This window comes from Zootoca vivipara, chromosome 4 (assembly GCF_965207765.1).
Source record: "Zootoca vivipara chromosome 4, rZooViv2.hap1.1, whole genome shotgun sequence".
NCBI lineage: Eukaryota > Metazoa > Chordata > Lepidosauria > Squamata > Lacertidae > Zootoca > Zootoca vivipara.
In genome coordinates, this window is record NC_142587.1 from 51,764,958 (window position 1) to 51,790,003 (window position 25,046).

General features: G+C 42.7%; 1 protein-coding gene across 3 annotated transcripts in view; it reads right to left on the reverse strand.

The window, feature by feature from the left end:
* Window positions 1-25,046, reverse strand: part of CLIC6 (CLIC family member 6) — a 126,010-nt gene that overhangs the window by 5,136 nt on the left and 95,828 nt on the right. For 2 of the 3 annotated variants that reach the window (XM_088668756.1, XM_088668757.1), the window contains exons 3-5: window positions 2,922-3,031; window positions 1,781-1,906; window positions 1,438-1,544 (exon numbers count right to left, since the gene is read on the reverse strand). In XM_088668756.1, the coding sequence (XP_088524882.1) occupies window positions 1,438-1,544; window positions 1,781-1,906; window positions 2,922-3,031 (343 nt within the window). Of the gene's footprint in view, window positions 1-1,437; window positions 1,545-1,780; window positions 1,907-2,921; window positions 3,032-15,479; window positions 18,200-25,046 lie in introns of those variants that run through there. The other variant, XM_035116684.3, reaches the window with a different exon arrangement.

Genomic DNA, 25,046 nt, shown 5'->3' on the forward strand with positions numbered 1-25,046 from the left:
TGCTCGGACCACATGGGTGCAACCAATTTTAAGGGAGCAGCTTATATTCGGGTACAGTGGAACCTCGGTTTATGAACACCTCGGTTTATGAATTTTCGGTTTATGAACGCTGCGGACCCATCTGGAACGGATTAATTCATTTTCCATTACTTTCAATGGGAAAGTTTGCTTCAGTTTATGAACGCTTACTCTGCGGACCGTCTGGAACGGATTAATTCACTTTCCATTACTTTCAATGGGAAAGTTCGCTTCAGTTTATGAACGCTTCAGTTTATGAACAGACTTCCGGAACCAATTGTGTTCATAAACCGAGGTACCACTGTATTGTCTTTTTTCTCTCTTGAATTTTATATTTTTATATTTTATATTCGGGTGAGGCTTATATTTGGGCCAGTACAGCTTTTGAATTATGGTGCTGGAGGAGACTCTTGAGAGTCCCATGGACTGCAAGAAGATCAAACCTATCCATTCTTAAGGAAATCAGCCCTGAGTGCTCATTGGAAGGACAGATCAGGCCCGGCTCTAGGTAGACCCCCGGTGGCGCAGGGCACCATGGCGCCGGCCCGCCAGAAAGGCGCCGCGAGCTGCGCCCGCTGGCCGGCCGATCCGCCGGTCCGCCGCGCAGCTGCGCCCACCGCGCTGGGAAACGGGGCGGGAGGGCGCCAGAGAGATCGCGCTGTGCCTGCCCACCCGCCCGCTGCTGCGCCCACCCGCCCACCGCGCTGGGAAACGGGGCGGGAGGGCGGCGGAGAGATCCGGCGCACCACAGCGGCAGGGGCGTTTAAGACGGCCCTGGGACAGATCGTGAAGCTGAGGTTCCAATACTTTGGCCACCTCATGAGAAGAGAAGAATCCTTGGAAAAGACCCTGATGTTGGGAAAGATTGAGGGCACTAGGAGAAGGGGACGGCAGAGGACGAGATGGTTGGACAGTGTTCTCAAAGCTACGAACATGAGTTTGACCAAACTGCGGGAGGCAGTGCAAGACAGGAGTGCCTGGCGTGCTATGGTCCATGGGGTCACGAAGAGTCGGACACGACTAAACGACTAAACAACAACAACAACAACAACAATTATTCTAATAAATTTCTATAATAATGCCAGTGAAAGCTGCCTGTTTTTTCCTCTGGAACTGCTTTGACAGTATTAGCAAAGTGCTGTACTATTGGAAAAAGGAGAGGGAAAAGAAGGTAACATCTATGAACTATAGGAGTATATAATGGATTCCCCCAATTTAGAGATCCACCAGTACCATTATGACTGCAACAGTCACAGCACCAATCACCACTGTCAGCTCAGACATGTTTACATGCTTAGCAACAAAAATAAGGCAAGAAACACCGACCTTTGACAAATGGCCGAAAATGAATGTAGGCATACAGAGATGAGAGCCAAAGGCGTTTGTTCACAGTAACAATACAAAGGTTTTAATACTTACTTTCATTGGCATCTTTCCTTGTATTTTTAATGAACGCAGAAAATTTAGCAAACACATCATTTCCTGCAGAGTAAGATTCCAGATGATTTGGTGCAAGTTTGGGATATCTGAAAAATTTAAGACATAATAATTTAATCCTAACTCGGCGCTTCTCAACAATTTACTTAGGAGGTTCCTGATTGGGCTCATATTTCAATAAGACTCAGGTGTGACAATCATATATCTTAATCATATGTTAACTACCTTAATTTTTGCATTCCATGGTCTATGAAACTTATTGATCTAAAACAACAGCCAACACATATTCTGCTTCCATTGAATCCAGCATACCCAAGTACAATACCTTGGAGGTGCTAATTTTTCTTCTAGGAATTCCTCGATTTTATTCACATCTATTTTCACATCTCCATCAAAAGTCATAAATGGAGGATTTGTTCCTGGAGCTAACTTCTGTAAGTCTGCAGGCTTCCTAAAATGAGACAAACATTCTTTTTTAGAAGAAAGCTGTCCTGCTAGATAAACCTTGCTTTTTAAAGTTAGCTATCTGATTTGGCATTAAAAATATTGATTTCTGAGGCTGCACTCCTATGCAGGAATAATTTCTATTGACCTAACCAGGGCTTACTTCTGAGAATATATGTATAGAAGTGCTCTGAACGTCATACTACTTAAAGATACGTTTTGCAGGATGGAATAATCAGATTTAGCAATCTGGAGACAATAGTGTGCTTAAATTCAGTTGAATTTAATATGCATATAATATTTACTGAGAACTTAAATTCCATTGCTTTAAATTGGCCTTTTCTGCTCCATTTTCTTTTACTGTATTCTGCATGAGAGTGGGGAATAAATTTTTGTCTCATGCTCTTGTTACTTTCGATCTGTAAAACAAGGATGTAGCCAATGTTATAAGATTTTCATCAACAAATGTTGCAAGAAGAACAGGTGCTTTAGTCAAACTGAGCTGTGAATGTGAGCTACACAATTCTGAGAATAAAAGTTGCTGGGATCCAAATAAAAGCTAACAGTGCATTTCATCCTCAGAACTGCTTACCCTACATTCCTAGCTTATTTCGAAGGGAAATCAAAAGAAAATGTCCAAGTCAACTCCCCAATATCCAGGATACCCCCAGGATTTGGTGTCAATTTTATACATCAGTTTAGTTTTCAGTACACCACTCTGATATTTTATAATGGTTCATATATCCAGTGCTTTTTTTCTTTAAAAAAATGTTTAGGGCTACTCTCATTTTCCTACTCATATTGAAATACTGCCCCTCAATGAGGCCAAACGTAGATTCACAAAATATTTAGGGGTATGCATACCCCTGCATCCTCCCCCAGAAAAAAGCACTGTGTATATCTAAATAATAAATATAAATAAATAAGTGTCTCTCAGAGTAATTAGAGATGAGTGCTCCTAATGTAAGGCTTTGAAAGACTTTTGGTTTTTATTTTAAAAATGAAAATAAAATATAACTTACCGTTTCAAATCCACAGTGGTAACATTAAATATGACACCCTTTAACCAGAGAATCATGAAGAGGCGCTGAGAAAATGGACAGTTTCCAATACTCTCGCCATCACTACCAGCCTAAAACAAATAACACTATTTTTAATTAAACAATGACATTGGTAATTGTTGAGAAAATGCAAAATTCAAGCCCTGCAATAAGCAATTACAATCTAACTGAAATAATTATTCTCAAGTATTTCAGGATGGTTTCTTTCCACCTTTCCTTCAGTCATGCAGTGATGAAACCGCAGTTGCAAACCCGTTCCAACACAAACTCCTGCATTCCTTTGCATCTAAATAGAAAGCAGAAATCCAAATATGTTTTATACTGTTTTGCATTTTTTGTACCTTAAAAGCTGTAATTGATTAACTTCAGTCCTACATGGATGTCCTTGCCAGGAAAACTTGGCAACCCCAGAAGATTTTCTTTAAAGAATTCCTCTTCCAGTTAATTGCCATTTCATATTTACTTATGTCAGAAACAAAAAACGTAAAACCCCATTGCTTAGGACTTCTTAGGTGTTAATGTCTTCTGAATTGCAACCTATTATCAATAAACACTTTTAATAATGAAGGGGCAGCCGATGTAGTATTCCTTAGGTAACAGAATAGTCTTCTCAAAAGAAAGACTACTGTATTCAGATTTTAAAGCTTTACAATGAAATTTAATAGATTAAAGAACTTCACAGTTAAGATCCTGTTTCCATTAAATATAAAGGTTTAAAGCTTGGCTTCCTCTAACAATTTGTTTCCCCCAAAAGTTAAATCATTATTGCCAAAGTGCTAGCTTGATTTTTCTCTAGTCACCTTGGAGACTGTAAATTTTAGAGAGTCGCAATCATCAATCTCTACTTTCCAGGCCAGATACACAGATGAAGAATGTGTTAGCATGAGAATTGCAGAAACAAAGCAGCCAATGGGTTCATGAATTCATTTCTAAATTAAAAAGACAAATAATGTACAGCCTAGTTACTGATACTCAGCATCACTTGGCAATAAGATATCTTGTCTTAAGAAAGAGATGCTTGGGTGCATTCTGCAGTGCTATAGCATGGACTTCAAAAATGTACTCAGACCTGCCTCACCCTTGCACAGCAAAGAATTTCAGACTTTTTTTAAGCATTGAATTTCCACAGCAAAGTTTCTCCATTTTGATTTCTTGATTTAATACAATACAACATGTAAGTGAATTATATTTGTGTCTCAGCAGAAAGGGATCTAAATGAAATAGGCAGGTTGGGTCAAACAAGTTTTGGACTTTGAAATGAACCCTTATGCTATTTCAACTTTCAAATGCATTTGTATGTACCTTACATACACTACAATTTATGAATTAAACTGTGATTAATCAAATCATGCATTTTTATTAATCAAACACTCAAAGTTTATTAAATGAGAAATGAAAATCCTCAAGGTTTCTTGAATCAAAAAAGAAAATATCAATATGTGCATAAACAGCTTCATTCACTTTCCTTTTTAGCACTCATGTCAGGAGTAGGGAACAATTTTCTTCCTGTCAAATCACTTGATACCACAATGACATCGGTGATATGCCAGAACTTTAAAAAGTCCTCCACAGTGCCTTGCAAAAACCCTCCTACACTGCTGATCACAGGCTAGAAGTCACCACCTGTCAGGTGATGAACAATGACTTCAAGCCAGGTTTGCTTAGTGATCAGCTGTGCAGTTGAGTTCTCCATAGGAACTCAGCCACACAGCCAATCCCTGCAAAAAGGAGGCTTGAAGTCTTTCCACAGGAAACTCTGCTGTGCAGCTGTTCCAGCCACATCTGACATCACATATGACATGGGTATGGTCTGGGGAAAACAGCCTTCTGGGACAAATTGGGCCTGCCCAAATATGCTCACAGACTGGAGGTTCCCCCACACACACATGCTGTATGCTCTTACCATGGTTCCATGACTGGCTATGCACATAATTGGTACATTGCCCCATAGAGGTGGAATTCAGTGCATGGAAATTGGTACAGGATGTACTGTGTGGGGGGGTAAACAAGAGAACCAGCGTAGATGGCTGCATGTGAAGTCAATTGTTTATCCTTCCTTTGAGCCACTAATTACTATCTGCTTCTGGATCCTACTGTGACTGTGCAGTCCCATCAAATTACCATGTGTGGAACTAGTCATATACAACCCCCTTTGGTATGTGGGTGTCTCATTCAAGACTGATCAATGCAGCATCTATGGGTATAATTATGGAATAGAGGTAGGCAAATGGTCCCAGGAAAACAACCATTATTAAACTGCAGCCTGCAACTATTTATTTCATTAGGGTGCCACGAGCAGCTACATTAATTCACTTCTGTAATGAGTTTAAGTGGATCATTGATAGGTCTTTTATAACAGTGTGTTATTAAAAAGCAATCCAGCCAAAGTTAAGCACATCCATCTGACCGGTTTCAATGGAAGAATTAAATGCAAAATCAATTCCCCCTCCCCACTGAAGTAAACTGGATTTAAATCTGCTAGCCTCATGTGTATTGTGCACAAAAGTTTTCTGTGTCGTAAAACAGAACTTTAGCCTTTGCCGTTCTTGAAAATAGTGTCTTCATTGAGTGATGCAAACCCGGATAACACCTGGATTTTACAAAAGTGTGCCACCTAGTGGTGCTGTAATATCTAGAATGTGCTGTGTAGTAATAACTTTTACAAGCACCTTTCACTGTGGAGAGAAACATATTGAGACATAATGCATCCTGTGTAAAAGTATCAGGGTTATGTCTGGAACTCATACCTTGGACCTAACATTGATGTTAGTTAATAATGTTTTAATTTTTTTGTTTTTGTTATTCATAATGTTCTTTTCTGTGGAGGATTTATTTGGTCATCAAGTTAACAACCTTGAGCACTTTTTAATGTAAAGGTGGTATACAAATGAAATAATTAACCTGCACTCTCTCTATCTATCTATCTATCTATCTATCATCTATCTATCTATCTATCTGCTAGACCACTCCACAGGTTTTTATTTAAATTTAAATGAACCAAAACTTTTTACCTTATTAATAGGCCCTTGAATGGCACAGTTTGAGAACTGTGGCAAAAGAGCAGCAGGGGAGAGAAACTCCTCTTCCTTTTCTTGACTTGCATAAGCCACATGCCCCTAATGTAACCTGTATCTGCCCCTTCCGCTTGTGAGGTAAAAATCCCCCTCAGCCCTCCATGGCTCAATTAGCCTTAATCACTAGCTAAATATACACACCCAATGGAAAACAGAGGTATATTTCTACTACAAACCTCGCAGCATTTTTTTCAGAATTAGTTTCATATGTATTTTTATAGTTTCAGCCGTGAAAAAAAGAAATTAGAAACAGTCAAAAGCCTGATACAGAATGGTGTGTTGTTTGATGTAGCTGGCTACTTTGCATATTCCTTTACAGGTCACTGGATTAAAGGGGTGATATTCTTAGCCTACACAGATCAAAACTGAATTGTTCTTCCTCGTAAATTCTGCTGAAAGATCCAGTTCCTTCTGCACTTTCCCCCTTAAACTGAGTAGAATGAGGTCAGAAGTACACAAGCAACGAATCAAATTCTATTTGCTATTTATCCTTTTGCAAGAATCATGGTTTCAAGGTGCCAATGCTATTTCTAATCCGCATTTAATAACATGGCAGGAGACCAGCTGAACACTGTACATCAATAAGTAGGGGGAGAACTTTATAGCCTTGTTAAATTCTTAAAGGGAATTATTTTAACAAAAGAGCATTATATTCTGGAACACATTATAGGGCTGGGAAAAACAGATTAACTGGTACTTTAATTACATATCCTGTTTTATAGTTTAACATATGATACTTCACATTTCGTATATTTCTTACTCCTCTAAATGGAGGACACATTTAAATAAAAAAATCTATAATGTACCATGAACAAATACTTTTTAAAACATGAGAGGGTGTTGGGAAAGCTTGGCAGGGATTAGATGGAGAAGGAAGCAATCTAGCAGTGATAATCCTAATTCCTGTTTGGGGGCCAAATGGTGAAGTTAAAACATGAAAAGGATTGTTCTCTCCTTTGTGGGCAGGATTTGTTTATTTTTAAGTTAAAGGTGGAAAATACCTTGGGTGCATGTTGTGAATAAAGGACTTGAATAAGTGGGGGTGACCACCTTTCGCCATGAGAAACTTAAAACCTTGGTAAAAGTTTGCAAAGTGGAACCAATGAGAACAGCAGTAGAGGAGTGCACAGAATAACATTGCACTGGCTTAACACCACTGCTTGTTAGTGGGGCTAAAAATGGGCAGTGGTGAAGGCATGTCAAGAGAGCAGCAGGACTTGTCTTATGTGAAATTCAAATCTTCCTCAGATTTTCTCCCAGACCCTGTTGCAAGCAGCACTCAATCTAATGGCAAACTAAGGTGGTGAGTATTGACAGAAATGGAACCAAAAATGGGGCAACTGAGAAACAAAAATGTTCTAGAATGCTCTGGGAAACTCCGGGGTTTGTAGAAGTACCCCCCAACAAACTCCCACAAAATATTAAAAGCTCTAAGGGGAAGGGGAACCCAAAAACAACTGTGGAATGTTGAGTATGCAGCTTGGGACCCTCGTACCTACGGGATCGTACCTCCTGGTATGCCCCGCGGAGGACCTGAAGGTCCACAAACAACAATATTCTGGAGATCCCGAGCCATAAGGTGGCTAGATTGGCCTCTACTAGGGCCAGGGCCTTTTCAGTATTGGCCCCAACTTGGTGGAACACTCTTTCACAGGAGACCAGGGCCCTGCGGGATTTGTCATCTTTCCGCAGGGCCTGCAAGACACAGCTGTTCCGACTGGCCTTTGGATCGGATTCAGTCTGACCCCTGTGTTTTCCTCTCTCATGGTTTGGATTTATGGACTACTTAAAATGAGGCTGCATTTTAAATTTTAAGATTGTATTTTAATCTGTATTTTAATTAATTGTTTTCTTTTCTTTCATGTCTTATTGTAATTTTATTGGTGTTAGCCGCCCTGAGCCCGGTTTTGACTGGGGAGGGCAGGGTATAAATATTATTATTATTATTATTATTATTATTATTATTATTATTATTAAAAGAAAAATGCATAGCCAGGCTGGGAATGGCCTGCTGGAGGGTATGGCTTGTTGGCTTGAACTCGGAACAGCAACAATTAAAGGAAATTAGAATGCCATGCAACATTTTTGCAATATTATACAAACAAAAGTGGTGGACTCAATGGAGAGCCAAACATACTGCCCTGCTTTCTCCACTCCATTCCGCCATGGCATCCAATTAACCCTGAACTCAACCACAGCACCTCTACATAAGCATATAAATTACAAAGCACTTGGCATGGGTTCTTCCTCTTCTTCTTCTTCTTCTTCTTCTGCCTCATGCACTTAGCACAGTGGTGTCAACTGTGCTCTTGAAAACCATGGTGAAATGGTCATGGTGAAAAGAGTGACCACTTTGCATAAAGAGCCAGGCCAAGCACAAATATAGCAGACTGCCAACACCTCTCTTCTCAGAACCATTACAGCAGGTAGCCCACCACACAGCGTTGGTGTCAGAACCCAGCATACTTTGTCTTTTCCTGGTCTTCATGAGCCCTAGCAGGGTCCACCAGGGTTGGAAGGTGGTGCACTCTCCTTCATTAGAAGTTTTAAGGCAGAGGTTGGGTGGCCATCTGTCATGGATGCTTCAGCTGAGGTTCCTGCGTTGCAGGGGGTTGGACTGAATGAACCCTTGGGTCGCTTCTAGCACTATAATTATATGATTCTATGGATGTCCCCAAAACAACCTAATGACACTTCACACAGTTTCTTTATCATTCCCTGATCATTCTCCTATGAAAAAAATGATGAGGTGTTGTTACAATCCTAATCCACTAACATTGGCCGGTATAGTAAATAAATAGTAAATATAGTTGGCAAAACTCAATGCATTTCTGGGGCATTTTATGCCACATGTGATTTTTTTTTTTGTTTGTTTCCAGAAGGAAAACAGTAACTACTAACTGGCTGAAATTTGCGGGCATGGTAGAAGCGACATTTATCAGATTATTACCCTCTGTCTGTATTTTCATAGGGGAAGGCTCTTCTTCATTGTTACTGAATATAGTCTAGAGGTGGGTCCTCACATTCATAAGAGTCTTCCTGCCTATACTGTATTCTTGGCTGTTTCTTGGATGTCAAGTCACAGCAGAAGACAGCTTCCTATATAGCAGCACTAATGTCTTGTGCAGCACCTGTCGTAGGGCGGGACCCAAGCTCTGTTGGAAAGATACAACTGTGACTTTGAATTGGAGCAATTATTATTCCCAGGACCACCGCATAAGAAAAACAAGCTTACTAGCAGCTGAAATGATCATTTGGCAATCTATTGGCACATAATCTCTTCACTCTTTCATCAGTCCAGAAACAAACATTAGCAAATGGAAATGTATACAGTACTTTATCGCATCATGGGATATTATTATCAGCACTAAAATCAGATAACCTTCACATGCTATAACACAACTCAAAATAACTTGGTTCTAAGAACAAGAGCTGTGTGATTCCCTCAGATAACCAGACATTAGTGGCTGGAATAGGGCTGCATGGTTCTATAGTGATGGCCTACTGCTCTCAACCTCTCCACCCCCACCCCATATCTCTCTGGCCACTCCCTACTGTGGAGCTGGTAGCCCCTCTCCCCTGGGATCAACAGTGGAAGTTCAGTTCAGTGGAAGGAATGCTGTGATGGAAGAAGTGATAGTGTGTGGCATCATGAAGGCAACCAAGGGAGCTGAAAGGACAGAGCAGATTTTGAAGATGTGCAGAAGGCTGCAAGGAGAAGGCGAGGAAGGAGGCAGTCATATTACATGAGCAGATGTCTTTCCACTCAAACAGTTGCAGCACTGGACACCAACCAACCAACCAACCAACCAACCAACCAAATAAAGCAAGCAAGCAAGCTATAGGAACCAGCTACAGGGGCTTAATAACACAATCACTTGAAGAGTTATGAAAGGAATTCATAATTCCAGCTTTTCCTAAGCTGCATTATAGAACCATATGTTTTCTGCCTTCTCTATTTAAAAAGCTGCTAAAAAGATAAGGTCAGTAATAAAGAAAGCTTTTTTATATGTTTTCCACACAAAAAAAATCATGAACTCCATTCCAAGTTCTAAATATAATACTTTTGAGTAATTTAAGAAATTATGGTGATCAACATAATTTTTCCAAGATCCAAAGTAAATTCATAGTAATCTGGATACATTGAATGTGTCTGTATACCAAGTGAGACCATTTGTCCCTCCATTTCGGTATCAGCGACACTGACTGGTTGTAGCTCTCCAGGATTTTGGACTCAGGACTTTCCCAGCTCTACCTGAAGATGCCATGGATTGAACCTACGTCATTTTTCCTGTCGGACAAGTGCTCCACTACTATGACCCTTCCACAAACAGACGAGTTTTCTTTACATTTTATTCATAGCTGCCAAGTGCTCCCTTTTTTTAAGGGAAATTCCATTATGCTGAATAGGCTTCCTCGCGAGAAAAGGGAAAACTTGGCAGCTATGATTTTATTCTACTTCCATTTAAAATAACAAGGGATGCAATCCCAGTTCTACTTATCTGGGAGTAAGCATCTGAGTAGATATCATTAGGGCTGCAGTGCAACCCTTCCTTAATAAATGACAAGCAAGGGTCATTAGTGTAGTGCCAGCAGAAGCAATGCTGCATATGAAGCCTCTGGCTGACCCCACCACTCACTGCCCCCTTTGTTCATGTGATGGTGAATGTGATTACCCTTTTCTTCTTCGAAAAGTACATAGAGCTGAAGCAGGAAGTTGAATCAGGGACACTCTTTCCCGCTTCATCATTCAGCTCTTTGTGCTTTTAAAAGCTCAGATTCATTCTACTAGATCTGTTAACCAGTTCACTTGGAAAAGGGATGTTTCTGTACACATGCTTTCTTTCTCTCAGGTTGGGGCTGATTCAGGGGAGGGGGATGCCCACAGCACTCACTCAAAAATTAAAAAGATGCCCAATGGCCTAGAAAGATTGGTGATTCCATCAATAAAGCAAGCAGGCAAAGAGTACTTGCAAATTAAATTCCATAGATATAAAGCACTAGAGAATAAACTGCCAATAGACTAAGCCACTTGAAACATTTTATTGTAGTTCAGTTCTGGTTAAAGGAGTTATTTATGAGTTTCTGCCATTTCCCTACAAACAGAGGCTGCAAGCAACCTTCTTCCCAAGCTGACAAAGTATATGTCTCAATCCCTATGGCTTAAAATCAACTGCAGTCTGTTGCCACAGTCTCACAGTGGAGAAGATGGGTTTCCCCTGCTCTCAGAGCATTAGCAAATGTTCTGCTGCTCCCATACTGGTGTCCTGGTTTTGCATTTTAAAAAAATCCATTTACCTTAAACAAACCTCAGAGGATCTGCTTTGCTATGGATAAGCATGCAAGCTTATCTGAACTTCCCTGAACTTCTTTAGTAGCAAAGGGACTTTCTCATTTCACTTAAGAAAACACTTGCATAATAAGACAGTGCATCGACTTTTTAAAAAACCTATATGAAATGTTAGTGCTGTAACAGATGAAAATGAAAAACAACAGTTTGATAGAGCTATTTTCCCCCAGAGAGGAGGAGAACCAGGGAAATTATATTTGTAGGCAGGGAGAGAGTAAAGTTCATCAGGTTTAAAAAGGCTGTGGGCACACTAGAAGATGACTTGGTGGTATAGCTCAGTTGGTAAAGCATGAGACTCTTAATCTCAGGGTTGTGGGTTCAAGCTCCATGTTGGGCAAAAAGATTCCTGTACTGCATGTAGTTGGACTAGATGCCCCTCATGAATGCTATGATTAATTAACTTAGGCTGAAAAATCAAAGAGTTTCTATTATTAGCATTGTAATACATTGAAATAATGGTTCAGTCCCAATAGGAAACTTTATTATATTTGCCCCTAATCTCCATATTTAGAATTGCTTACAATTTCTCATATTGATCTGTTAGAAACAGATCAAGTATTTGGAATACAATATATAATCCTGTTTAAAACATTCTCCTGAGAAGAGGAAAAGCCTCCCTCTGGCCTTGAGGGCCTAACCTTGCATTATCTTTTCACCTGAGCCATACTTTTATCTCATTTGGGTTTAACCATTCTTCTAAAGCAAAGTATTTGGTCATCTACATTTATAAGTTGTTCGCTAATAAAGTTGGAGGTCAATTTACATGAAAGTTTGGATTGGATATGAGTTTTAATAGATGATGAGCCCAGAACAATAATCTCACTAGAGCAATTTAAGAGGCAAAGGACTTCACCGGTTTTAAAACTGTTTTGGATAGCTGTATAAAGGATAGGATATTGGGTTATCTTCTTCTTTGGGAGATACCCATACCTAAAAAAATAAAATGAGGCAGAGTGAAATTGGCCCATTTTTTAAAATGTTGTGGCTGGATTTTTCTTACACTCTTATTCTTTTCTCAGAAATATTTCTGCTGATCACGGTTGCATAAAAAGAATTGCTACCCAAAAACCTGAACATCAAGTGCAAATAACCAAAGCCAAAATAAACCAAAGAATCCTAATGATCAGTAGCAATGCTTAGCAGGCACCCATGAGTTTAGGCAAGTTACTCCACTCATAAATCAACAAATCTTCGTACAAACTTCTTACATTTACCGTAGTGACTCTGTATACATTTTCCTATTACCTGCAGTCTCCTTTAATGGCATGAGTGTGCGAGTGTGCATATTTACAAGATTCCCTGCAGAAGCATATATCTGCCAGTTTATTTTAACCTTTCATAAGCAGTCTATTCATATTTTCAGGGATGCAGAATGTGGAACAGGGGTGGCGAACATCAGGCCCAGCGGCCAAATTGCAACTCTCCAAACCTGTCTTTCTGGACTTCAGTTCTCAGGCTGCATATGCCCTCTCCCTAGGCTACATCCTTCCCCAGCCTTTCTCCACACCTTCTGCAAGTGCTTTTGCCTGGCTGCAGCTGGAGGAATTCCTTGGACTGTGGCCTGGAGGGAAGTGTGTATAGAAACATCTGACTTGTGTGACCCTGGAATGCCACTTGCTATACAAAAGTAGATGCAGCTATTGTTCCACCCACTTTTGCCCCAGAGCCCCATCCACTTTTGCTTCTGGGCCTCACTCATCTTTGGCATCCAGCCCTCATAGGTTTTCCCACAAAGGAATGTGGCCTTTGAGCTGGAAAAGGTTCCCTTTGTAGTCCTGAACCTCCTTTTTTATGCCTATCTTTTTCCAGATCTGGGATGACAGTAAGCACCACCACAGGGCTGCCAAGATATTGTGCTGCCTGAAATGTGGAACAAATAGCACCCCAGCTGCTATTCTACATACAGTAGCCAAACAGACTGACAGTTGAATCTTATACCCACACTGATAATAGGACAGACCCATCCACTGCATCTGAGGCAGGATGCTACGGTACGGTACTATTCAACTTCCAGCAAATAAACAAATAATAAAATCTTGGAGCTGCTACCTCCCTGCATCTTATACCTGAGTTAGCCCTGCACCACCCATTTGAATTTTGCTGAAAACCTTAAAGGCCTAATGATAGGTTAATACATAAGGAAACCCTCTGTTGGGAAATTGGGAGGGGGGGAGTAATATTGAGCAGAGAAGCAGTGGGTGAGGAAAGAGTTAGGCACACTTATCCCCACAGTTTCACTGCTTTAATTTCTCTGCTCTAGCCATTTATTTGTTTTATTGCCCCTTGAATATGGGTTTAATGTATAGTGCTACCCCATGTCACATAGGAGGAAGAAAAAGAAACAGACAAATATTGCAAATTGTAAATTACAAATTATATTGTAAATCCCTATCCCTACCCCTCCTTATTGCTCTAAATTAATGTACAGTCCCTGGGTTTTATTTTCATGTTTATTTATGTTTTGGGTTTTGCTATATTCAATTTTGTTGTTTTAATTAGATATATTGTAAACAAGCCTGGGATCTTAATTGATGAAGGGTGGTTTTAAAATGAAATAAATAGTTTACACAATCATAACCAGAAATCTGCATGCTTTTTCAGTCACTTGAATGCTTTGTGTGGCTCTAAGATGTAACATGGCAAACTCTAAACTTGACTTGTTTTGTTTGCAACGTCTGTACTGTCCATACCAGGATAACTAAAATTTCAAGTTGTCATGCATGTACAGGCCCCAGAACTTTGGGGGGCATCATTTATTTGCAGGTAAATAGATGAATGCAATGAGTGATTTTTCAGTTGTCTGTAGTGGATCTTATTATTCGTGATCTGATTTCCCCATACATATGTCATACATACTGTACATACCGGTATATACCAGTATGTCTCAACAGCTTCTGAAAGTATACCCTATTGTACTTCAAAAAAGATGCACTTGTCCTAACTCTGGAAAATGCAAGGGACTTAGATACTACAACTGCAGTATCAGCAAAAGCCATAAAGTTCAGTACACAAATGGTATACCCCAAACCTGAATGCCTTTTCACTTTAAAAACCCCCAACACATTCAGAGTGAGGTGAGGAAAGTTCAAAGTACAGTCATACCTTGGGTTAATTACTCTTCAGGTTGAGTACTTTCAAGTTAAGTATTCCACAGACCCGTCTGGAACAGATTAATCCACTTTCCATTACTTTTAATGGGAAAGTTCGCTTCAGGTTAAGTATGCTTCAGGTTAAGTATGGACTTCCAGAACCAATTAAGTACTTAACCTGAGGTACCACTGTACCGGTATGTGTAATGTATCTTATTACTGTACTCTTCTACTTCTTGCTGGCAGTGTGATACATATCATTTGTCAATTCTACAGTTTGTAAGGAAAGCATTACTTTTTTGAGCATGATGCAGCTTCATAGCATGTCCCTATTTAATCATGAAGTCAAAAGTAGATTTATCTCCGACTTTAATACCCAAATCATCTTAGTAAAACTGGATTTTCATCTGGCTGATTTAAAAGGCACTAGCTTAGCCAATGTACTTTATAATAACAAGAGGATCTATGTAGCTTATATCTGCAATGAAATCTTGTATACAATATGTCGAGGCAATTTACCATATGTAGTGGCAACCTCTGGGAAACCCATAGGCTTTTAAAAGTCAATTCTGTTGGCGGGAAAGTTTGTGAGCGCTCTTAGGAAGATACAGAGCTCTGCCAAGCTCACCAAGAGAAATTGTTCCAAAATGTTTGCTTTCTCCTACTTTCCTCTTCTTGATCAGGAGCAGCGATGGAAGCAATACTCCGGGTTCACTTCAGAAATGATGATTTAACTTACTGTAAAACACCCTGTTGCACTTGCAAAAAATAAATTTTCCAGTGCATGTGTAGTGGGATTCTAAGCCATGCTCACCAACATGAGTAGGGAGCTAGGGAACAGCGGGTGCGAAGCCCAAAGCTTTAGATTTGTGCGCAAAGTCTTGAACTCCATTTCAAAGCAACTATTGGAAATCCTGCCTTAACTATCCCTATTCAGGAGGCGACCCTGCCGTTAAGCGCACTTCGCCTCACAACCAGCTCGCTTTCCAGGCGAATGTGCCCTTACCTTTACGAAGAGGGAAATGTCATGCTCTTGCGCCTCTTCCACCGGCGTGGCGAGTGGAATCTGCTCTTCTGCCGCCGCTTCCTCCTCGTCTTCCTCCTCGTCTTCCTTTCCTTGCATGCCATTCACCCCGAGCGCATCCCCGGCGTCCGCGGCCCCTTCGGCGGCTCCCTCCGCAGAATCGTCCTGCAGGTGGTTGACGCCTTCATCAGCATCCTCTCGCGGCGGCTCCATCGCTCCAGAGGCCGGGAGAACATCCTCCTCCTCCTCGGCGCCCGCCTCGAGGTTTCCCGGGGCTTCGCTTTCCTCTGCGCGGGCATCTTCTTCATCATCTACCGGGGTTTCCTCGCTCGCGTCTCCCCCTCCAGCAGCTAGTTCCCCCTCAGCGAGAATTTCTCCGCTTGGGGCTTCCCTCAGAGCGTATTCTTCTCCCGCGGGAGCCTCCGGAGGTTCCCGGTGCTCTCCCAACTCGGTCCCGCCGACCTCGGCCTCAGCATCTCCGTCGAGCTTTTCCTTTTCGCGCGCTTCTTCGCTCGCCTCTTCTCTTTCATCTCCGCCGCGCTTTTCCTCTTCCTGCTCGCTCTCTCCTGTCACAGACTCCCCTCCCTCTCCGACCACCGGCTGCTCCTCACTTGCGCCCCGACTCTCGCCCGGCTCCCCCTCTTGTTGTGGGGGCCCGTCTCCTTCAGAGCTCCCGTCGACCGGCCCTTCTTCACTCGGCCCCCTGGTGTAGACCGACTCCCCTTCTTGTTGTGGGGGCTCCTCTCCGTCACGGGTCTCTTCTCCGTCGACCAGCTTCTCTTCGCTCGCCCCCCGAGTCTCCCCCGGCTGCTCCCCCTCTTGTTCTGGCGACGCCTCTCCTTCAGGACTCCTTTCCTCATTCACTGGTGGCGCCCCCCGACTCTCGCCCTGCTCCGCCTCTTGTGGGGGCTCTTCTCCCTCAGGACTCCTTTCTCCGTCCACGGGCTCCTCTTCACTCGCCCCCGGCTCCCCATCTTCTTGCGGCGGCGACGCGGGAACTGCCGCCTCATCAGCGTCTCTGCCCCCCTCAGTCTTTTCCTCGCCGGCGGCGCCCTGGGTGCCCTCAGCCGCCCGCGTTTCGTCGCGCTCTGCAGGGCGTCCCGTCGGACTCGCCTCCCGCTCCTTCTCTCCCTCAGGACTGGGGCTTTGTTGGCTGCTGAGGCTGCTTTCTCCTGTCTCGTGGCTTTCGCCTTCCTCTTCGCGGGCTTTCTCCTCAGGCGTTACGCGTGGAGCTTCGTCCTCCGCGGAGGTGGAGGCCGGGGGCTCCTCCGTCTCCTCCTCTTCCCTCTCATCCTCCTCCACTGCTCCGTTCTCGTTCCCGCCTTTCTGCCGCGCTTCTTCGGCATCCGGGGCCAGAGCTGCCTCGAGCTGCCCCTGCGCCTCGGCCATGCCGACCTCCTCAGGGAAAGGGCGTTCTTGATTGCAGGTGACAGGTGCGCGTCCTTGCGGACCAAGGGCGCCTCGGCTCTCAGGCAGCTCCCGCTCCCGCTATGGCGACTGTGCCCTCCCTGCGCTCACACAGTCGGATTAAGTCTGGGACTTGGCCAGCGACAAGGGTCACATTCTCGACTCCCCATCAGGGAGCACGCCGGAGCGGTGCGCGCATGCTCGAGCGCAACAGTTGAAGCTGGCCGTGCCCTCACCTTTCTTGCCTCGCCTGCCAAGAGGGTTTTGCTCCCCGGACTAAGAGGAATTAGGAGGACGATAGGAGTAACAGGGTCGGCCTGGACATCTAAGGGGAAGCTACCAGCGGTGCAAAGTGTAGGGGAATTCAGAGTAGGACATCGGACAATACTGAGAGAAAAGAGGCCAAAAGGGAGAGACAGGAGAACAGGTGGCAAGAGGCTAAGAACAAAAGGAAGCAGATGGGCAAAACTGGGACAGGGGCTCAGGGATGCCGCCGCAGCTCCTCATCCTGGGCTTTGCTACAGAGAGCTCCATCTACACTCTTGCTACTTCTTTTGCTTTGTTGTTATTTCTCCGTGTCTAGTTGATTTTGTAAAGCCCCCCCCCAAACTGTTAAAGGTGGGGTTTTACCCTATTAAAAATAGATTAGAGATTACTTGGCATGTTCTGAAGGCTGTAGAAATTGGAGTTCTTGGTGAAGTCCAGAAATAAACAGTAAACTGAAAGAACTCGGGCCAGGAGTTCTTGCAATTTACTGTTTATGTTCTGAAGGCTGGCTGGACAGCGCTTGCATGGGTATATGAATTTCAGTGCATACTCAACACGCAATGCAGTGTGCACTTCACTGTGCCGCTGGCTAGCCCAACCCATGCTGGGCAGTTTTGTGACAGTGTTGCAAGTACACGCAACTCAACCCACTGTCACTGTTGGTCAGTTTCTGAAATGCCTTATGGTTCAAAGCGGACAGGAGTTTACAAAGCAGGACCAACACACACTAGCAGTAAAATGGAATAACATGTTCAGAATTTCCAGTTCTCTGTGCATGCAGTTTCTCACAGCAAACCAGTTGGGTCATTGCAAAGTGCCTTTTACAGTGGTACTTCAGGTTGAGTACTTAATTGGTTCCGGAAGTCCGTACTTAACCTGAAGCATACTTAACCTGAAGTGAACTTTCCCATTGAAAGTAATGGAAAGCGGATTAATCTGTTCCAGACGATAAACAACACCCCCTAAAACAACAATTTAACACAAATTTCACTGTCTAACGAGATCATTGATCCATAAAATGAAGGCAATAATCAATGTACTGTACTATAAAATAAATAAGACAGTATTGTAGATGAAAAAAATAACATTTACAGTGGTACCTCAGGTTAAGTACTTAATTGGTTCCGGGGTGCCATTTGCACCCCCAAAAGTACTTACCCCGAGCGGCGATAGCACACGTGCGCGACCCCGATAGAGTGCTTCTGCGCATGCACGAAGTGCACAGATCACTTCTGTGCATATGCACGCGGCGGAACCCGGAAGTAAACACTTCTGGGTCCGCAGAGTACTTAACCTGAAAGTACTTAACCTGAGGTATGACTACACTGTGATGGTGGTTCTGGCTGTGTTAGTGATGGCGACATCCAGATTGTGAATGAACTTGGGATCAACTAAGCAATGTTCATATGTACCCACTTTGGCACATCAGAAACTAATTTACTGCCTAGGATTCTTCACATTATTTACTGTGTCACTCAGGTGAACATGGGCCTAGTGGCAATCTTTTTTACCTTTTTTGGTGAAGCCCTTACAGTGCAGTTCTAGATACACATACTCAGACGGGAAAGGGACCAGGATAGATCACATAACTGGCATGCAGAAGGTCTATTTCAACCCCTGGCATCTCCAGGTTTGTTCTTTGTTCACCAATCAGATGGCAAGTGATGGGCAAGACCATGGGTAGGCAAACTAAGGCCCAGGGGCCGGATTCGGCCCAATCGCCTTCTAAATCTGGCCCGCGGATGGTCCGGGAATCAGCATGTTTTTACATGAGTAGAATGTGTCCTTTTATTTTAAAATGCATCTTTGGGTTATTTGTGGGGCATTGGAATTTGTTTGTTTGTTTTTTTTTTCAAAATATAGTCCGGCCCCCCACAAGGTCTGAGGGACAGTGGACGGGCCCCCTGCTGAAAAAGTTTTCTGACCCCTGGGCAAGACTTTTGCCTTAGGCTCCAGAGAGCTGGTGAATCAAAATAGAACAGACAATTCTGGGCTAGGTAGACTAATGATTTGATCTGGTATAAGGCAGCATTTTATGTTACATTGAGGATGTTCCATTTTTATGTTCCCTAAAAATGTGTTTAGGGACCCAGGTGGCGCTGTGGGTTAAACCACTGAGCCTAGGGCTTGCTGATCAGAAGGTCGTCGGTTCGAATCCCTGTGACGGGGTGAGCTCCCGTTGCTTGGTCCCAGCTCCTGCCAACCTAGCAGTTCGAAAGCACGTCAAAATGCAAGTAGATAAATAGGAACCGCTACAGCGGGAAGGTAAACGGCGTTTCCATGTGCTGCTCTGGTTTGCCAGAAGCGGCTTTGTCATGCTGGCCACATGACCTGGAAGCTATACGCCGGCTCCCTCGGCCAATAATGCGAGATGAGCGCGCAACCCCAGAGTCGGTCACGACTGGACCTAATGGTCAGGGGTCCCTTTACCCTTTAAAAATGTGTTTACACTCACCTTATACTCCTTATACTCACCAAGGAGTAAGCTCCACTGAATTCAATGGGATATACTTCTAAGTAAATATGTCTAGGATTATGCTGTCAGACTTCTGTTTTATTGCTATCGCCATAAGCAAAAGAACTCAAGTTCCGACATACAAAATACTCCTTTGCTTTAGCCCTTTAATCACTACAACTCTGATTTTGTGGGCATGGAACCTATCCAAATACTCAGGTGATATTTTGGCAGTAAAGACTGCACCTAACCTTTGATGTGTTGATTTACAGCAGTTTGGGGTTAAAGGGATTACTACTATTCCCAATACCAGGGATCTGAAATAGAGTCTCCCTTCCCCCCTCGGAATGTGAAGGTTTATAAGGTTTACAATGTGAGAAACAATGAGAAACATAAAACCTACTGTCAGGGTAAATAAATCATATGAAAGGAAACTTTGAATTGTCTGTGTGAAAGGAAACTTCATATTGTTTGAGGGCCACTTTCTCAGTGTATCACTGAGCAGGGTTTTTAGCCACTGAAATTCTGGGGTGCTGGACATGTTCTAGGGATGGGCACACTTATTTCTAGCTTGAATTTGACATACTTCATATTCCTTCCACCTTTCCCCCATCCAATTCCCTGCTCTCCTTGGCAATAAAAATGGAGTCTAGAGGCACCTTTTGTAAAGTATAGCTTTACATAGTGTAACATCTGGTGATGGTAGCAGTTGCAACCACAGTGCTGATGTTTCCCAGCTCTTCCTCCAAAGAGCCCTGTTGGATCAGGCCAACGGTCCATCTTGTACAGCACCCTGTTATCACAGTGGTCAACCAGATGCCTGGCAACATCCACACTGCCATGTGGGGAATCTCTTGCAGATGACCACAGTGCCTGAAGACAGGCCAGTCGTGTCATGTTTTCATAGCAGTGGCCAGAGGAGAAATGACTGCTGGGAGGAATGCAGAGAAAAGAACACCATGGTACATCTGCAGCAGCACAAATGGATGCCTTCATCTGCCCCAGTTGCAACAAAGTATGCCTCTCCCACAGCCACAGCAGGCGCTGTAAACTTCCTACAGCTTGACCTTACCCCCAAAGGCACACACCTCCATCGTTTCCCGAGACAGATGGGTGCCAACAGACCAGAATGGTACCATGGCATTGCTGAGCAACAAAATTAAAGTTGTGACATGCACACAACATAGTGATCATTACCTGCATGTTTATTAACAGTGTGATATGTAAAATCCTGTTTTTGACTATTCTGTTATCTGAGTACCGTACCTCACACTACTCTTGTCAATAATATCGACAGGGAACATGAAAAGCCACAAACTTGACCTCACTGCCTTATAAGTGATTCCCAGGATATTAATACAGCTACTTAAATGCAAGGAATTCATAACTGGTCCAAAATCAAACATAGCACATAAAACCCCAACTGTTCCATGCCTCTAGAAACATGAGACAGTTGTAACCAGCAGATAAGTAGGCATCAAATGAGAGGGGATTTCAAGGGCAAACTCACACAATCTTGCACTGATTAACAGTATTTGCTTATGAAGTTCAGTCCCCGTCCCCCCCATGAAACAATAGATTAGCTTTACAAATACTTGTTAAGAGTCAGCCAGAGTGATATTTGAAAGCAGTTTAAAAATTACCTTTGTACCAAGGAGAAGAATGTAGGACATTGATACTGACATCAGTTTCGTAGAGGTCAGTTAATGACTTCTCACAGGGGTGATTTGGGTTTCATAATCCAGTCAAAGTTAAGAATTTTAAAGTCCCACTTATTTGAGCAAGAAGTTAAGCATGTTTTTAACTATCTCCTGTGGAAACCAGTGGGGCTTTAAAGTGCTTCACTTTAAGGTGGAGAGAGAGCAGAGCAAGATACTATTGCAGGAGATACACACGACTTTCCTCTAGGCTGATCTGCTGCTGTTGGCAACCCGGTATTCTGACAGCAGGATAAAAGTAATGAAAGGAATGCAACTTGTATAGCTCCACTGTTGCTACTGAGGTTCTGTGTGTAAAAGATTGTAGCTTTGGCAGATCATGTGCATTGTATGCAGAAATGCCCTGTGTTCAATCCATGATACAGTACATCCACATAGAGCTGGGAAATCTTGAGAAGTGGACAATACTGAGCTACATGAAATCATGTTATGACTGAGGATCAGCCAGCCTTTAATTAATTAAATTTAAATTAATCGCATATTTATAACCTGCACTTTTATTTTTTTTTAAAAATCAAGTTGCTGTACAACATATGAGGGGGGAAACAAACAAGAGCATCCACGGGTGCATCATTAATATATCAATAAATCATAAATAAAAGGCTTAAAAAATAAAATTAGTATTACAAAGGCCTGTCTAAACAGTATTGTTTTCAAAAGACACCTGACAAAAGGGAGGGTCCCTAGTAAAGGCCAACCAAATCACAGGAGCATGAAGAACCACCAGAAGAGCACCATTAGAGGATCTTTGTGAATGAGGTGGAGCAACAGATGGTCTTTAAGGTACTTTGGTCCTAAGTTGTTTTGGGCTTGGTGAATTCATCCCAGTACCTTGAATCTGGCCTGGCAGCAAATTGGCAGCCAGTAATCTGTTCCTGTGAGCAGACTGGCTGCTGTGTTCCGCACTAGTTGAAGCTTCCAGACCAGAAACAAGGGCAGCTCCACATAAAGTACATTACAGTAATCAACCCTTGAGATTACAAATGTATTAGCATTGACACCTACAATGTGGAAGCATTTTAGTATTTCTGGATAAAAAGGAAAGCATATTCATTTTACCATTTGAGCCTTTCGGAGCATAACTGGATAAATGATATCAGGAAATGACTTTAATTAGGTTACAAAAGCAACAAACAGTTTTAAAGACTAGCAACACCTTAAAGACAGACATACTTATTGTGGTCTAAGTTAACAAGGATTGGAATAGACTTCATCAGATGCATCACATTGCATCCTCAGTCAACAGATGCACACATATACAGAAAGAAATGTAAACTTTGGGGGTCAAAAAGCCACGAAAGGCAAGTAGTGCAGTCGCAGCTATTTCTATGCAAAGCTAAAATGTGTACAAGATAAGCAGGGTTAACTGCTGATAATGCTATCTTCTAAGCTTTGGAATGCTAATTTAATGCATGTAATGGGACAAGGAAACAGCACTGGTTTTGGCTGAGTCCTAAACAAATGCAATCAAGCCTGCTGATAAATTCTAGTTGACCTGTTTCATATGGAAGTATCTCTTTGAACTTTCTTTTGTTGCAGAAGTCTGACTTTCCATAGCAGAGATACCTAAGAGACTGAGATGTCCCTTGCACCCCCCCCCCCGCTTCAGAATATTGCAATTTTTTTAAAATGCAGATTCAAGTTTGTCTGTTCTTGTGTAGGCAGCATGACTTACACAGGCATTAAATTGGCATAGTAAAGCTAGAAAGATTGTCCAGGGTGGGTGGGTGAGATGTAAGAATAAATACAAATAAAGATATGAAATTCTTTGGAGATTTTTACATGTATTTCCTTGGTCATAGGGCTGTTGGGTAGGATAAGGAACCACATATTTTTAACGGGCCATTCTTATTTAGTATTCTCTATAGGTCTGATCCATTGCACTGCCAGCACAGCACCCACACATGGAAAAATCTCGGTGGGCCATATTTTCCCCTGAAATAGGCATCCATAGGGTATGTATGCAGGTACCACATCCAGTCAGTATGGGGAATGGGGTGCCTGTGACCCCACTTCATATAATGGACTGGTCCAATGATTGTGTGTGTACAGTGAGAAAGGGGAGTGAAAACTGAGCTACTGCACCCTATGAGGATCCCCCTAGGCATTGCGTCCACAAAGGACTGGATCCTTAAAAATTCAGTCTGTTTGGTACTGTATTCCACCAGGCTGTGATTGGTTACTTACTATCTAGTTTGACTGAACTAAACCTAGAAATCTTAGGGGGGTGGGACTGGAGCAAGGCAAAAAAGAAAGCCACCTGGGTATAATGTTTTCAGCTCCCCCTCAGTAAGCTGATTAGGGACAATCAGCTCCCTTCACAGCTGCTTAAATTCATCCCACTGAGGAGGAACAAGCATCAGGAGAAGGAAGAAAGGCATTTGTATGAGCAGAAAGTGGAACTACCGTGTTTCTCATATTATAAGACACGTCTTATATTTATTTTTTCCTCAAAAAAACACACTATGGCTTATTTTCAAGGGATGTCTCATTTTTTTCCTCCTCCTCTTCCTGCCGCGGCCGGCATTGCTGCTGCGCCTATCACCATGTCTTATTTTCGGGGTATGGCTAATATTCCTTGAATGCTTAAAAATCCTGCTATGGCTTATTTTATGGGTATGTCTTAAAATATGAGAAACAGGGTAGCTGGAGGAGAAAGAGGGAAAAACAGGGAACGCCACAACATTTCAAGCACATTTGGTATAATTTGGTGTTAACATTATAATTATTTAAATGGCTTTTTACTTATCAGCACAAATCTAAACCGTTCAAGAGATTTTGCATTTGTATACCAAGGCAGAGAAAGCTGCCTTCTTCTGGTGAAAGGCTCTGAGAACACTCAACCATTATTTGTTACATTTTGTATGGAGCCTCCCCCCCCCCCCCAGTGATGCTCAAGATGGCTAACAGCAAAGTAAAATACAAAATAGCAATCAAAAACATAAAATCAGGGCTGGTAAAAGATGCTGACCAAAGTGTCACTCAAAAAGCCCATAGGCCATATTCCAACCAGGCAAAAGTACGAACTCAAGGAAGGGACAGAGCAGAGCCTGGGAAAGGTGTGGTGTAGCCTTGGGAGATTTGATCATCTATCTAAGATAGTGAGAAACAATGTTGAACAGAATGGATGCCTAGGATGGCAGATTCTGGGAAAAGGATAGTAGCTGCAAGGTGCTGGAGGACAGAACAGTGTGTGCCATGTCTCCAGGGCGCAAGCCTGGGCAGGTTACTCAGACAAAAATCCTCTTGGTCTCAATGATATGTTCCAAAGGAGTTTAGCACCAGCTTGGATGCAAGGGTTGCAGAAAGGAGGCATACAAGACACCATCCAACCATCTTAAGGACACCACTCAGGGTTTGTGTAGGCGGTTACATCCTTGCTTTTCATCGTACAGTATACAGTATGTAAATGCACAATGCCACTGGAAATCAAAGTCACTTTTCATGTAATTGCCCTAACTTGGTAAATGAATGGTTACAGGTAGGTAGCCGTGTTGGTCTGGGTCGAAGTAAAATAAAAAAATTCCTTCAGTAGCACCTTAAAGACCAACTAAGTTTTTATTTTGGTATGAGCTTTCATGTGCATGCACACTTCTTCAGATACAGTGAAATAGAAGTCCCCAGGCACTTATGTAGAGAAGGGGTGGGGATGGGGAGGGGAGGGGGGATCACTCAGAAGGGTGGTGGAAGTGGGTGATTGAC